This window comes from Perca fluviatilis, chromosome 2 (assembly GCF_010015445.1).
Source record: "Perca fluviatilis chromosome 2, GENO_Pfluv_1.0, whole genome shotgun sequence".
NCBI classification, from domain to species: domain Eukaryota; kingdom Metazoa; phylum Chordata; class Actinopteri; order Perciformes; family Percidae; genus Perca; species Perca fluviatilis.
Window position 1 is genome coordinate 43,824,635 of NC_053113.1, and position 17,300 is coordinate 43,841,934.

The 17,300-nt window shown below is 40.2% G+C and overlaps 1 protein-coding gene across 7 annotated transcripts in view; it reads left to right on the top strand.

Annotated features, from left to right (window-relative positions):
• The first annotated feature begins 1,934 nt into the window (after positions 1 to 1,934).
• The window catches only part of nf1a (neurofibromin 1a), a 393,989-nt gene continuing 378,623 nt past the window's right edge, over positions 1,935 to 17,300 (top strand). For all 7 annotated transcript variants that reach the window (XM_039824923.1, XM_039824958.1, XM_039824930.1 and 4 more), the window contains exon 1: positions 1,935 to 2,176. In XM_039824923.1, the coding sequence (XP_039680857.1) occupies positions 2,117 to 2,176 (60 nt within the window). In that variant the 5' untranslated portion in view covers positions 1,935 to 2,116. The remainder of the gene's footprint in view (positions 2,177 to 17,300) is intronic.

Sequence of the window (17,300 nt, forward strand, 5' to 3'; positions counted from 1 at the left end):
ACAGAGTGTAGAGTGGAGAGAAGGATCACTTTGTGACCGGCGCATAGAACTGTGCGTCTGTATGAACAGCTAGGTGTGTAGCAGTAGCGATGTGTAGGCTACACATCGTATGAGTAAACAATTTTAATTTCAAAATTATTTTGTTGTGTGGGGGGTGGGAGAGGGTTGTTGTTATTGTTCAATTGTGTTTGTCTGTTCTGTATGTTCAAAAATATAAAAGAAACAATAAAAAATTGATCTTAAAAAATATATATTTTGTGTTCAACTAGGTCTATACATTTGTTTTTCTAGAATTGTGATGGGCGTGGCGCCCTAGCGCCCTTTAATAACAAGCCATCACTGGAGCTAAGAAATTCTGTGTATGAAATGGGTTGAGAAATGGAAACGTTATAGTGATATTCAAGAAAAAAATACTGCTCCCTGTTTACTTGTTGCCATTAAAACAGACTTACGGCAGCTATGATTGGCCAGGCGTCCATGCTTGCTTGAGATAATAGAAACGGATTTGTTCAGGTCCCCTGTTGTATCCCCTGACCAGTCGGCTCGAGGTTAATGCCTAACTTCAACCATCGTAGGGTGGGACTTGCCTAGAACTGCTCTGGGATCCATAATAACGCAAACCATGCACACTTATCTTGTAGGTTTTCCAAAGAATTCAAATTTCTGCTTAGTTGACGACAAATTGAGGCAGGGTCTCTCAACTGACGACAAATTGTCACTGTGGTGCCGCAATTTGTGCTGAATGGATGTCGCTCGCTTGCCACTGCAGTGCCACTGTTGTAACACCTACAACTTGCATACAATATGGCTATTATTCAACTCTTTAAAGACATTAATATTAACTAGAACGATTATCACTTTTCCACATTTCCTACAACTTCACCTTCTTCTATACATTTTAACCAGCAATCCAGTTTAGCTTTAGCCCTAGCTTTTAAAAAAAACTTTAATTATTCCACATAGGCCTATTTCTTTTTACATTAGTGGTGTTATTCAACTTTTCAATGAAATTTATACTAATTAAAACCATTCCCACTTTTCCAAATATTCTCACTACTTCAAGTTCTTTTTACGGATTAAGCTATTAATCCAGTTTTAGCAATTTAGCTATTCAGCATTCACAAGCATTTTCTGCAGGAAATGCATTTTCTAGTTTTATCTCTCTTTCTGTGCGAACTATTGAGAGCAACAAAATCGTCGAATCATGTGTACACACACTTGGCCAATAAAGCTAATCTTGAAATTCTGATTTTGAAAATGTAAAGTGCTAGATAACACTTTTTTGTGTTTAAATAGCCTTACAATAGCCTACTACTATAGCCTAGATAAAATACGGAGTAGGTAATTGCAACTGTTAAGTCTCCAAATTGTGTACATTTTCTTTTGTAAAAATATTAAAATGGACTGACGTTTATTAATTAAAACAGTATAATGTATAATGAAAATCTGATAGGCCTGATCGTACTTAACGCATGCTCTCCAAACCTTCCAAACGATCTGCCAAGATTTTTTTTTTACATTAGTAGCGGAAGTAAGATTTTTTTTTATTTCAAAATAAAACAAAAGGAATCTCAAAAAACTGTTGCTGTTGGTTGAGCAGAACATATAATGCTAATCACAGCTATGTGGTGTTATCGCTAACAAATCCGGAGGTTCTAGTATCCATCACACAATTTTAGTAGCCAGTAAATCAAATTCAAGGTGTCCAAAACTACGTTAAGGGGCTAAAAATACAGATTCTTTAACAGAAACAGTTTCTTTTTTTAAAGTGTAGATTTGACCTTCCAACTGGTCTTTACTTCACCTATGCATTTGTATTTATTAATTCGAAAATTTCAACAATCGTTACTTTGAAGATTGTGCCTGGAAGTGGTCTTTTTTATTCCAGCTAGCTTGACCCTGGTCTCCAACGCCTCCTATCAATTTCTCTGAAGAAGACTTCCGGTGGTGTGTCATGGCGGTGGCATGGTGAAGCCTACAGAAAGGGAAAAATACTCGCCCCTTTCGTCCTTTACCATCGATTCAGGACACATTTTAATACATAAATAAGCCTGTCAGCTCCGGCCCTATACCTTGGATTTATCACCAGAACGTTGCGGTGTCCACCCGCCCGGCCATGGCGGCTCACAAACCAGTGGAGTGGGTCCAGGCCGTGATTACTAGATTTGATGAGCAGGTAAGATGGGTTGATTCAGTGGATGGGTGTAGCAAGCTTTAGTAGTCTTGAGGCCCCACCACTCCGTCTAACATTACATTTTCACGGACGAGGTCCTTTTAAAAAAAACTAATTAAAGATGCGTTTTCCCAACAGGGATAGTTTTTCGACTGAAATTTGTTTTGTATTGCGCGTAATACCAGCTGCAAAACACTGAAGATTAGGTATTTTTTAGCTAGCGTCGTCTCCACGATGAATTAGCAGATGGAACGTTATTGCGCATTTGTCCTGGGATTTGTACGGACCAAGTCGTTCAATTGCAATATAATAAAAAATAAAGCAATATGTCAGGGATATTTGAACTTGCACATAAGCGTCTGTATATCAACTAAACGCATTCCTTTGTGCCAGCTAGCTAGCTAACGTTAGCAGGCCTAGCTATGTAGCTAATGTAAACAAATAAGATGTGACTGGGTTAGCACGCTGTATTCATATGAGCAAATTCAGTTACTGGCATGTGAGGAAACGTCAGTAGTAAGAATGAATGCGGCTCTCCCTGCTAGCGTATTTCATAACAAGCACTGTCAGGTGGTCTGCTTGATATGGCAGGTGAAACAACCATAGTAAAGCTTTATTTTTCCACAAGAAATCTAGCTATATAGCTACAATTAACATTACTTTCATTTGCTCATATCGAAACCGTTCACATCTGCATCACATTTACTAGATATATCCACAAGGTTTGTAGAATTTGCATCATCTGTTGTAAAATTAAGCCTATAACCCTATCCCATTCAGATTGCGTTACGAAAATTAATTGGTGTGTTGTTTAAAGGGAAATCTGACAACCAGTTTGTTTTGGGGGGAAAATTGTTTGCCATTTAGAAGTAATTTGGCTTTGTTTAGTCTTCAGAGGTGTTTGCATCTGGTGTTAGTTGCCAAAGATCATGGATTGTAGCTGGGGTTTAGCAGCTCAGTTTGGATTACTACCATTGGTTTAAAGTGTTATATCCCCTTCTTGATTATATTTACCTTAATCCCCAAATAAAGCCTCTCAGTCAGTCTATTTTAGTTTTTTTTTTCTCAATAAATATGCTGTTTATATTATTGATACTAAAATATTTAACTTGTGTTAATCTGCTGGACATCTAGTGTGCTTGGGGTATTGACATAAATAAGGTCCGAGCTTATTGATACTGCTATCGGGACTAGTGGATCATAGAATGTTATATCTAAAAATAGATAGGCGCGGATCAATTGCAAGGTTTAACTATAATAATAGTGTGAAATAGTTTTTTACTGTTGCTGATACTTAAAGTAGGCTGATAAATCTCTATGGAGAGTTGCCGTGAAAAGATACAGGCAACGCAATTTTCTGTTCACGTGAACGGCGCATTTTAAACTCCGGTGGTAATATGGCACGGATGCCTAAATGACTGGTAGGCCTATCTAGCGGACGGAATAGATTTCATTGCCACTTAGCTAAATGTCTTTTAATGCCCTCTGATGCTCCGAAATGGACGTTAGAGGCAACCGAAACATCGCTGCATTGAGCGCTAGTTAACCCTAACTCTACACCTGGCAGCAGGTAACGTTGATCTTAGCCTAATGCTAGCAAGTAACTGGATTAAACACGGTTTAAAATGCTGACAGCTAAACGGTGTAAAAGTGTGACTGTATTTCACTGTAGAGGATTCCAACACCGGGACGTACAACAGTCTGCCGCTAAAGCTATGAGCTAAAAGACACAAACTAGCACTTGTCACTGCTGTTGTCTCAAAAACAACATAGACGTGACTAAAGGTTGCGTTTACTTAAAACTGGTAAAACCTCATGATGCATTCATAGTTATTATAAATACCCTTTTCTCATATTTTTTTCATTTAACAGCAATCTACTGGTGAAAGAAGTTATTGTTAAAAGTTATTACATTTTTAATAAATCACTTTTTTCTGCTAATCCGAAAATTGAACTGATCTGTGACTCAAAACCGTGACCTGAACCGTGAGTTTTGTGATCCGTTGCACCCCTAGTTCTGTTAAGATTAAAGGAGAACTCCGGACAATTTTTATGTGAATCTTGAGCTCTATAAATATGCGAGTACTGTCGATAGGAAAAAAAACCTACCAAAATCAGTGCTAGCAAACTGGAGTTGCTGCAGCTACGTCCAGAGTTCCCAGTTAGCTAAAAGGCAGTTGTGTGGGCATGTTCTAAAGAGTGCCTTTGTGCCTCTTAACGGACAGAAAATGCAATTAAAATGTCTGTGCAACATGAACAGGGCCCTTACGTGACAACAAGATGCGTTTTCAGCTCAGACATTGTTTAAATTCACCTGACCATGTCAGTGACTACTTCAATTCAGTTGTAGCAGGAAAAGGTAAACAGTAATGTGCAGATCGGAGCGTAGTGTGTGAAGAGTGAAGATCTGAGGTATTCACAAGGGAAGAAGCTTGGAGTAAGAATAACAAGACTACAGCTAGCCTTCTCTAACGCTATTACTGTGCAAGCCACAGACATCATTTGGAATCAAGCGTGAAGCGGCTCTCCACTCCCCTAAAGACACTAGGGGTGGTACAGTTCACAAAACCCACGGTTCGGTTCGTATCACGGTTTTAGGGTCACGGTTTTCGGTTCTGTACGGTTCTTGTTATTTTTTCTTTTAATCTTTAACACTCCAGAAATATACTTCAGCAATACAGTATGTAGCTTAATTATCCACAATGTAGGATACAGTATTAAATAATTATATAGTTATATCATGTAGCCTAATCATGCACAAACTGAATTTGACTTGACTTTAAGCACATTATTAAGACCATCTCTGAGGAAAGCTAGCTGAGATTTTGGTACAGCAAGAGGGAAGACATTGTCGTGATTTCAACAAGCTTTTCATTTATTTGGCAAAAAAAAGGAGAACGTGTATTGTAGGGCTTCTCCCTCTTAGTCGATTAGTCGACTAATCGGTCGTTTTGGTCTTAGTCAACTTAGATTTCTTTAGTCGATTACAGGGCTCCACACTAACTTTTTGCCTTGGTTGCACTGGTGCGCCTAACGTTTTTTATTTAGGTGCACCAGCACAAAATTTAGGTGCACCCAAATTTTTCCTCGCATCGCCGTAACACTGAATGGTGATACACGATATATATAGCTCTGTATTTTTTTACAAAGTGGGCTTAATGTTCAGTTTTAAGTCAAAGCCACTTTTCACAAGCTCTTTTATTGAAACAGATTGTGATTAAAATAAAATGCAAAGACAGGTTTTTTTTTACCAGTTTGAAAATATACAGCTGCAACACATGTAAATGAAAGTTATCTAAAATAAATAGCCTGAGAAAGCTCCTTCATAAGCTTTCAACAACAATAACAGACTGATTAAAAGAGAAAGAGGACGCCCGGATAGCTCAGTTGGTAAATATAGAGGTTTGACTCCGACCTGCAGCCCTTTCCTATATGACAGGCATGAAAACAGGTCGGGGGTGAAAAAGGTGAGAAGGATATTACCCCTCTAGGGGGTCCGGGGCATGCCCCCTCAGAAGGACATTTTAAATATTCCATATTTTAAAGCATCAATCTGAAGCATTTTGAGATGCATTTTTTGCCAACCAACAGTGTAATATTTCAATATGCACTCATTAAAGTTAATTTGACTGGCAAAACAGTTAAAGTCCTTCTGACATTACACAATAATAAAAGTCATAATTTTTAAAGACTAAAAAGTTTTGGATACATTTGTACTTCTTCCAACCATATATTAAATAAAGAGTCAATGTGGATTTACATATTGCAATAATATCATAATCACAATCTACAATGAATCATTGTGAAAACTAAAATTTACTACTTTACTACATCATCAAAAAAGCAAATTAGTACATTCATGATTTTGTCCATGCTGATATTAGCTGCTTTATTTACATTTATTAAAAACATGGCATTGTTTATCTTTTCATATACCTAGAAGTCTAAACTCTGGGACAAGGCCGTTATGTTTAAATACCTGCCATGCTGATTCCAAACAGACAGCTTTATCAAGGCAGTTTGGGCTTCAGATAGCTTTTACAAATCATGATCCGCTATGAACGTGCACACTCGTATTGTTTGTATCATTGTCGGTCAGTAAAGGAACAGTCGCAGTCTTAACGGTAGCGGTCGTTGCCGGTAACGTACTCATATTACAGAGTGCACGGACCGAAGCTTTGTGACTAGCATCTAATGACTAGCAAGCACTGTCTTACCGCTGCCGCCGTCTTCCTTGAACATGCGCTGCAAAAGGTTGGTGGAACTCGTTTCATTGGTTGGTGGAAGTTCGATGATTGGTCAAAGCTATAGACAGTATGGTTAAATCCAGCGCATTAAAACAAATCCCATGTGGACTTTTTAATTTATTTATTTTTCTAAAATAGTCACACGGCACCAGGCCCGAGTACTTACACCACCCCTCTCATCAAATCTACACGATTCACGTAGGTCACCTATTTTGGTTTCAAAACGGCGAATTTTGCCGAAAGGTGAGTGATTTTCATGTCTGTACATGTCATCCCCCCACTCTCTCTCCCCTTTCATGTCTTCAGCTTTCCTATCAAAATAAAGGCCGAAATCTTAAAAAAAAAAAAAAAAAAAAGAACGACCGAAAGACAGGGGGAGTACAATGGACTGAAGCGTATGCTAGGCTACTCAGAGAGTGACGGCTGACTCATTAGTGGCGTTACACCAGTCTTGTGTAGGCTATGAAATGTCTGTATCGTCACTGCGCTGCATTTTTATGAACTATGATCCAGCATGCTCCGTCTTACACGCTATTACTCAACGAACTGAAGTTAGTTTAATAATGTGTTTTTCGCCGTGGCGGCCGCAGTAACAGAGTTACCAGCGGAAACACTGGTACCAATACAGGTTTCCCTCTCATACTTAACAATATACAGCTGTGTTAATAACAATTAAAACTGTAGACAAATGTCTTTTTGTTTGGACCAGTGGCGCTGTGTCTCTCCATGTTGCAGGTGAGCCGGCCGGTGTGTGAGTGAATGGGGGCGGGGCTGCGCGGAGGAGAGATCCAAATCCAAACACAGGCACGGCTTTCCAGAAGGAATGGGTCATGTAACGCAACATTAAACCATATCGATATAAACAACATCGCTCCGTTAGTGGAGAGGCAGCGGATGCGAGGACGTTAGGTGCACCGGTGCGACCAAATTGGTCGCACCTTCGAGCCCTGGATTAGTCATGTTTTATGCTTTTTTCGTGCTGAATTACTTACTCCAAGAAACGTACGACCACATCTCTGGTAAACACAAGAATTAAGGGTTGACATTTTACCTAATAGATATCACCGTGAAACCTACTTTAATTACTTTCATTAAGGCAATTATTTGTTGTGTTAAACGTTTTCTGAATTGTTGTTTAAATATGCAAAGGAGGCATTATCTTATTCGATATATGCATCCTTTTGCATGACTTTGCGGAGAAACTCAGATTTACAGATCTGTTGATTAAATCAACTAAACGATTAGTCGATACAATTGAATGTTAGTCGACTAAGAATTTCTTCAATTGAACACAGCCCTAGTGTATTGCCATCTACAGGAACTTATGTGCCTTTTTTGCACATGAAGATTGAAATATTACAGAATATCAATTGAAATAACTTGCATTTATCAAACGGCCAACTTCAGTGTAGCTCTTACAAAAATGTATCCTTTAAAAGAAAAAGAGAGGAACTCTTAAAGCTCCGTCTTTTGAATAAGTCAGAATACGTTAAACATAAAAACAGTTTACATTGTTAGTTAATTTCCTATCCTGGGCTGGGACACACATACGGTTTGATAAAGTACTTATTGGACTTACTGTACGTACACACCGCCGCCGAATTGAGCTGCAAAGAAGCTCTGGCCGCCCTGTCGAGGACACATCGATCATGTTCAACACACGATTGAAGAAAAAGCTCAAGCAGCCACTGCACCGCCAATCCATTGACACTAGAAACCCTTTATAATTTGCATATATAATGACAGAATTTGTATTGTTTGTTGGTCGCGGCGGTGTCTGTTAGCAGTTAGCTCGCTCGTTAGCCGCTGAACCGCAGCAGAATGCAGGCACAGCGAGCAGCCGCCAGCTGTTGATCCTTGCAGGACTTCACCGTGAGCAGACTGTTTAGAGACCATGTGACCGGCAGGTAATGTTAACTGGTCCCTATACGCAAACAATGTCATATCATAAATGATATGGGAACCCAGCAATGGCGATTATGAGATTTTCCTCCATTTTCATGGAACTAATGTCTTGGTAGGAACAAAAGTTTACATCGTATGTTTCTCTGGGATCAGCCAGCGCGAAGGACGTCTATATTCCGATTGGTTGCTGCTGTTGGCCGCTGCTTGCCGCTGAACCGCGTCATAGCTCATTACCATAAAGTTCACCAGAGTTCAACTTTCTGATTGACGCTCAAAACGCCCAAAACGCGACGCCGACAGATTTGACCCTCCTTGCAGCTGAGAGAAGCCAGCTTCCATTGAAAATGAATGACTTCCGGTATCTTTAGAAGCTCAAGTCGGCGGCGGTGTGTACGTACAGTTATCATTGTACTTAGAATAACAACCGTAGCTGTCAGGCCCTCCTGTATACGTCTCCTCTCCGTTTTTTCCAGCATCCACCGTGTGTGTTTGTGTGTGTGCGCATGTCAGTTGCGGGGAGAACTGAGCAGCCTCACCCGCTGCAGAGACCCGACAGGATCTAAACTGCAGCCGCTTCAGCGAGTGAAAAAACATTACAGCGTACATTGATGTTAAAATGTATATAGGTTGGCATGACGGCCTGAAATGTTTTGCACAGCTTTTCGCTGTACGTTTTGTTGGTAACTTGTTCACACCTCTTCTTTCGCGCGAAAGGGAAACGCACTGAGGTCACATACGGGGCACCTGACAGGCACGAGGCCACATTGCGCATGCGTCGAACCGTGCGGCGCACACATGTTCCAAACCGAGACAAGCGGACCGAACGGTTCGGATGTTTTTTCATGAACCGTACCACCCCTAAAAGATACGTGCCAGGTCTATTTTCACGCAAGTCGCAGGGCGTTCGGAGAGCCGGGCAGGAAGTGAAAAAGCGGCTTTCTGGCTGCTGCCAGGGGACGGGAGCTGCATTAGGTCAGCCCGCACCGATTAACGTTACTGTGGACTAACAGCAGCTAACGTTAACGATCAAGTTTTCCTGTTGCGGAGCTTCACCGCCAATATGACAAACTACAGTTATTACTAGGGTTGGGTACCAAAACCCGGTTCCACTATGGAACCGAATCCTACGCAACAGGTACTACTTGGACTGGATTAGAACGCAAATTTCAGTTCCTCATTTTGGTTCCACTTAATGTGTTGAATGAAATATTTTCCCTCTGAATTACAGGTGAAAACCACTACATTTTATATTAGTGGCACTACTAATATACGCTGCTCCTTTCTAGTAACTTGCATTGAGTTTCTGTGTTTGTTTGTTCTGGTTTCTATGCTAGCTTGTTAGCTTTAGCTCAGGAGCTAAAGGAGCTGCAGCGCCCCCTGAACCGACTGCACGGTGACTATTTGCGACCTCTTAACTGTGACTGAAACCACTGAACTTGCTTGTTGCCTTTAGGAGTTGCAGAACATGCGTTAGAGTAGGCTTATAGTAAAAAATAAGTTTAATTAAAAGACCTACAGGAATCTACATTTTATTAGCAAAGTAGTGATTGTATAGAGCTAAAACGTTGTGTAGAAACACACAGTGGCTACCTGCCTACTTAGATCTAGCTAAACGTATAACGTTAGCACCCTGCCTTAATTTTTATTGCATTTTACCTCTAAACCCACAAAAAAGACGTGTAGGAAAGGTAGTAGCTACGCTTCTTCTTAAGTGTTTTGATATCTTGAGAGCTATCAGTGCAGACAGCTTACAACACAAGTGATTGTGGATTCAGTATGTCTTGTTTATTAATCATATTATACAGGCCTCTTCGACACCATCTGAGAGAGTTTTCTCCTGTGCAGGACATGCCATAAGTCAGGAGAGGTGTCGTATATTACCAGAGAAGGCAAATATGGTCATTTTTCTACAAAAGAACTGCTCAAGTTTGAAGCTGGTTTAGTTAGCATACCAACTCAACATTTGTTTTGTTGTTACTTGTTAATAGTGTAAATAGTGTTATTTATTGTTAAATTATTGTAGTTGTGTGTTAGGTGACTTATTATATATTTAAGTACTTTAAAGCGCCCATATTATACTCATTTTCAGGTTCATAATTGTATTTTAAGGTTGTACCAGAATAGGTTTACATGGTTTAATTTTCAAAAAACACCATATTTTTGTTGTACTGCACAGCTCTCTCTCACTGCTGTAGATCCTCTTTTCACCTGGTTTCTGTTTTAGCTACAGAGTGAGACCTCTTTTCTTCTTCTTCTTCTGTACTATCTTTGATTGCACTCGCACATGCTCAGTAGCTCAGATGTAGATCATGTCAGCTAGCTAACTCCATAGAAGTAAAATACAGGCTGTTTCTCCAACTTCAGTCAGTTACAAGGCAGGATTAGCTGGGAGACTTGCTATTGAGAACGAGGTACCATGCTAGTGTTAGCATTAGCGTTAGCATGCTAATGCTAACGCTACGAGCTAACGGTTGCATTTAGCCAGCTCATTTCGGATTGTGACGTCACAGTCCGAGCCGATTTTGAACAGCTTCAGGAGACTGAAGGCAGGACACATTCAGAAACCCTATCTCACTCAAAACAGCATGGATGGATTTTTTTCAAAGTTTGTATGTGTGTGGAAGCACCAGAGACACAAAAGAACACCCCAAATACCAGAAAGTGTTTTTTTCATAATATGGGCACCTTAAAATGTTAATATATTGTTAAATTTAAATAATGTTCCATAATAAAAAAAAAACTATAAAAGAGCCTTTCTTTACCATTTTTCAGTTTTTCAATAATGGGTTTAGGAATCAGAATCGTTTTAAAGTACCAGTTCGGCGTTGGAATCGTAAAAATCCAAACGGTACCCAACCCTAGTTATTACATGTACAATTATCACATTAGGAGGCAGAGAAATGGCTACATTTTACACGCAGTTCAACGGAGAGCCGGAGAGTGAGAGAAGCCACCGCTAACTGCTAAACTAAAGTAGCTAACAGAGCTAATACCGTGTAAACAACTGTGGTGGAAAGTCGGAGTATGAGTGCTTCAGTGAAATAGTGTAACATTAAGTTAAAATGTAAAGTGGATAATTTGCCGCTGTAATGAGGAATATGACAAAAAATAACTGCATCGAGCTACCGAAGCAAGACGAAAACACAGAAGCATGTCAGCACGTCAGCCAAGCAGGAGGCAGGACAGCCAAGTCGGTGTAGCCAGTTTCATTGATTAAAGTGGATGCCGCTCCGCATATCCATAACATGTTCTGTCCAGTTATGTATTGTAGCCTGTCAGACTGGCGTTTAGATCCCCTCGCAATCTCACGTAACTACGACTGGATGATTTGAAAATATTAAAGATTGCCCGAGCCTATATGTCACATTTATTTAGTTCCCTCTCCATTTATTTCCACTTGTTATTTAAATGAAGGGGCATGGCCATCTCACAGCCTCTGACTAAAAGAACTAGCTAGCAGTGGTGGAAGAAGAATTCAGATCCTTTTCTTAAGTAAAAGTACTATTACCACACTGTAAAAATACTCTTGGTAACAAGTAAAAGTCCTGGCTGCGGTAGAACAGTAAATTTTGCTTAGGAAGGTTCCTAACGGAGTGAATGAAATGAAGTAGTTAAGTGGCTTCCATCATAAGAGCCGTTCGAATTGTCTAAGTGATAAGGAAAGGTGCTTCAGTGCTTCCTTTGTTACCTCCTTTAGTATAGGATACACTGGACCATCCTTTACGAAAGGAAAGGAGATAATGCCGTCCCACAAGTCCTAGCGTCAGCTAAATTTAAAGCAACACATCACAATTTCGCAGTTTATATTTAGAATATTAAGCTGCAGGCAGCAGTAATTCTGTATGCACCGTGCGTATTTTTTATTTTCTGTGAGACATTGCAACACCTCTAATGATAATGTAGCATACTCTATGGCACCGTTTTGATTGGTTAAATAAACCGGTTAATGCGAGAACTTTACTCTCGTCCCCGACGTGTAAAATTTGTGATAAAATCAATAAAATTTGATCATTAAAAGAGTTGGCAACGAATTTCATTATCGATTTGTTGTGTCGTGCGACTATTACGCCACTCAATAAATCGCATAGATGTTTTGAGTATAAAAAAAAAAAGATTGAGAAAAAAGAGGAAAGACCATCAAATAATGTTTTCTGAAACACATGGTGGAGGCAGAAAAATCGGTACGACCTAAGTCATCCAAGGTGTGGGAGCATTTCACACTAAATAAATCGAAAACGTGTTAATTGCAAGATATGCAAAAGCGACATGGCATGGCACGGGAGCACCACGGTGATGATTGAGCACCTAAAACTAAACATGTCGGAGTCCTTGATGAGGAGGAAGGGAGTTCAACAGCAGGGTAAAGTCACTACAGAATCCTACTTTTGTTCCGTTTTTAAGTGAGGAACTAACGTCCCTCCAGTAGCTCTTCTGGTGCTGGTGTTTACTCGTTATCCAGCATGACAAGCTAGCGTGAACTCGTTAATAACAATAGGCTAGCAAAGCAGGGGTGGTATAGTTTGCAAGACTAAAGACATGTTTTTATTCACTCGCCTTTTTTGGCCAATTAATTTTTCAATCTGTTGTCATGTATATATTCTGTGCTTTGTCCCATATCAGTTATTGTTGACAGATATATTTGTGTGTTGTACTTTTTTATTTCATTTTAAAGTTCGTTCATAGCACTTGGTCATCTTAAGCTGTGTTCAAATGTGGTGTATAAATGAACTTGCACTTACTACAATGATGGTAATAATTTAATGAGTGTGCGCGCGCGCGTGAATGAGTGTGTGTGTGTGCGCGCGCGAATGAGTGTGTGTGGTTGGCGCGAATGAAGTGTCTGGGGGGTGAATGAGTGTGTGTGGTCGCGAATGAGTGTGTGTGTGTTGGCCTTATGAATGAAGTGTCTTGTCGCGTGCCTTGTCTGTATCTACTCTTTGGGTTATTTAGCTTTTACTTTAATTAATCCTTTTTGTTTTTTTATCCGATTAATCGAAAAAATATTCGCCAGATTAATCGATTATTAAAATAATTGTTAGTTGCAGCCCTAGAATGAATGGATCGCTGAATCTAAAGTTAAACAGCGCACCGAATATTGGTTAATATTTTTAGCCCAGGGCAGCGTCTGAAACAAGTCACCCTCATGGCTTATTTCAATAGCTATATGTTTTGTTAAAAGTCACTACAGATATGACCACATTATTGTGTAAAAGTAGGAATATTATGTGAGAATGCGCATTCTGTAGTAACTTTACCCTGCTGTTGAACTCCTTCCCTCCTCATCAAGGACTCCAACATGTTTACCGTATTTTCCGGACTATAAGTCACACTTTTTTTCCTACTTTGGCTGGTCCTGCGACTTATAGTCAGGTGCGACTTATATATCAAAATATGTATAATTTAACATGTTTTTAAATGTTAATTCATACTGAAAACATTACCGTCTACAGCCGCGAGAAGTCGCTCTAGGCTTGTGACAACTAGAATGCTACTCCTAAAGACAACTGAGAAAGAAAAGAGATAACAAACTGCAGGTAGTAAAATATGCAGCCGAAAACGGTAATCGAGCAGCAGAAAGAGTTTGAAATGAGGGAGAAACTTGTGAGGGACTGGCGAAAAGGTGACTCTTACTGCAATGAAGAAATCAAAGAAAGCTAATCGGCTAATCGCGGGCTGAAAGCAAGATGGCCAGAGCTGGAGGAACGAGTCGGGAGGGGCTTGTCAACGGTGCAGTTACGTCTCCACGCCTTTTAATACATCCATGCTCCACGCCCTGGTAGCTAGTTGTTCTGTGTGCTATTGTATAGTTCAATAACTGTTCATGTGTTACGTTAACAAACTGGACACCTACCGTATTCAGCCTGTTGTTCTGTGTGCTATTGTGTAGTTGACAGATGAAAAAAATAAAAATTCTAAATAAATGCGACTTATAGTCTGGTGCGACTTATATGTTTTTTTCCTCTTCATGACGCATTTTTTGACTGATGCGACTTATACCCCGGAGCGACTTATAATCCAGAAAATACGGTACGTTTTAGGTGCTGAATCATCACCATGTTTTTTTTTTTTTTGCTGCGCTTCGCATTCAACTCAATCTTTTTTTTTATACTCTAACATCTCCGCCACTTATTGAGTGGCGTAATAGTCAAATCGATAATGAAATTCGTTGGCAACTCTTTTAATAATCTAATTTTTTCGTTTTTTTCGTTGCAGCCCTAATTCATTCACAGATCTGTAAACGTATGCTCACTGTAATTGTACGCGTCGGGGACGAGAGTAAAGTTCTCGCATTAACTGGTTTATTTAACCAATCAAACGGTGCCATAAAGTATGCTACATTATCATTATTAGTGTTGCAATGTCTCGCAGAAAATAAAAAATAGCTCTGACGGCATTCAAATCAATTACACTTAAATCATCCACTCAAACACACAAAAATAAACTACTTTCACTCCCTCTCTATTGTCTCTGTAGGCTATTGCTTTTAAGATACATTTTTTGGGCATTTTAGGCCTTTAATTGACAGGACAGCTGAAGACGTGAAAGGGGAGAGAGAGGGGGGAATGACATGCAGCAAAGGGCCGCAGGTCTGAGTCGAACCTGGGTCCGCTGCGTCGAGGAGTAATCCTCTATACATGGGCGCCTGCACTACCAACTGAGCTATCTGGGCGCCCAGGCTATTGCTTTTTAAATGATGTATTGTAGCGATGTATCAGTGTTTTCTTTAAAGATTTACTTTAATGATGAGAGAGGCTGCTTTCTGTAACTAAACTTTTCTATTTGCACAGTAATGTCCCTGCAGCTAATAGGCCTATCAAGGGATATTTAAACGGCAAAACTAAAAACTGTAGTCATAAACTTGACAGAGAAAACATTAATACTTAACATTTAGCTTCTGAAATAATTAGAGATGCACCGATAGACCTGCCGGTGACCGGAATTGGCATTTTTTAACGTGCTCGGCCATGACTGGTGACAGGCAGGTCAGTCTGACACATGGCGATTTCATGCCGGTCAATGCTACAATTAACTGACAACATAAGTTATACGAGTTACAATTCTTAAGGATGCACGCACTCAAAGTCTCTTTTTTCCTTTCTCTCAACTTGTCCGCCCTGTGTCGCGCTGACCCGCTCGCGGTGTGAAGCACGTGTCCGCGCTATTCTCGCACATGTAGGGAACCTTGTGAATTAACCTGCAACATGTGAGCTGTTTGGAAATTCTTCAGCATGTGTGCAGACAATAACAAGTTTGCAATATGCAACATCTGCAAGGAAAAAGTAGGGCGTGGAGGGACGACACCAAAATCACATTTTTTTTAGTTGGATATTGGATGTGAAAAGAAGGAAATGCACTTTAGATGTGTGAATTTCCCACACCAGGAGTAATATATATATAGTTCTATTTTATAGTGATCCATTATCTGTTCAAAAAATGTTCTATTAAAGAAAAGATAGAAAATAAATATTTGTGTGTGCTGTAAAGTGGTAGCCTCGTGAGACCATCTTGATCTCGCGAGCTCCAGTTTTCCACTCGCAGATCAGTCTGGCATCTTGAGATAGAGAAAATTTGGAGCCGTTCGCCAAACGACCGACCAATCAGAGTTGGTTTTGAGGCGGGTTTAGGTGTGACGTCTAAACAATGTGAGTCTAACTGTACGTACACCCCGTACAGTACAAGTCATTAATTTTCAACGGAAGCTGGCTTTTTTCCCAGTGGCAGCAAGGGATAGGTAGGGATTTTTTTTTTCTTTTACTATACCTATACTCTATTTTTTCATAACATAGCCTACCTGTTACTACATGTACAGTTGTTGCTTAGTAAATCGAAAACATGGTGAGGCGTCATTCACGTGTATATTAAGTAGCCACATGTATCTGTTTTGGTCTTATACATCCACAGGTTTATTCGCTCCAGCGGAGAGGATGGTTCGTTTAGACAGCAGCTAAGTTTACAAGAGTTTGTCCAAAATTCAAGATTCGTTGCAACCTAAGCTAAACAGTTTAGACTACAAACTAACATCTTTAATTTTAGCTTGTTTGTTTAAAGTCGCTATTTGCAGAGTAGAGCTGTGTTTGCAGAGTAGAGCTGTGTTTGCAGAGTAGAGCTGTGTTTGCAGAGTAGAGCTGTGTTTGCAGAGTAGAGCTGTGTTTGCACAGCGCGGTGGACAAGAATGGACAGCGCAGACAGAGCAGACTGAAATATCAGTTTCTACATGTTTATGCCTGTAGAACAAGTAGGTGGGTATTGATAGTATTGACTTTTTAATCATGGAGGGTTTATTGTAGGCTACTTAAAGTGACGAGGGTAGTGTTAGTTCATCTGCGCCAGCGGCAGTAAATAATGTAGTGTGTGTGGTGCGTGCGTGCGCGCGGAGCGCGTATCGCTGTTCAGAATCCCGTCCATCTTCCATAATCCATAATGCTTGTATCCAAATGAATTGTGTTGTGAAGTTGTCATTAGCTTCACTGATGTTAGCCACCTCCATAGAGCTCAACAGTCCCTCCCACAGCGGGTTCCGGAAGTAAAAATACAGTGCAATTTCTCCCTTGACAAATTGGAGTATAAGCCATAAAATGGTAACCGTCGATGGTAGACTTAAAACCAGCATGCAGATGTGACTAAGCAATTCTAAATGCTCATATAGACGCCAAAAATCATCGGGCACCAACCTTGTTTTGAGATAAACGTCTTTTATTCACGATGTCTTGGATAAGTACTTTATCTACTATTACTACATTACCCACAATCCTGAACAATCCCACAATCCCACAGTGATGCCTCTGATTGGTGGAACTCATGCTGGTGAGGAGGGAGATGAGGGGGAGCTGCCTGCATGATCCGTCACGAGGATTTACAACACTGCACGAATTACGATCTGTTCCACGCTTCTGCCGTTAGCCTCCGCTGGGAAGCTAACGTTAGTTTAGCTAACAGCTAATTCGGCTAACCGCTAGCTGACAGCTTGATTCAGT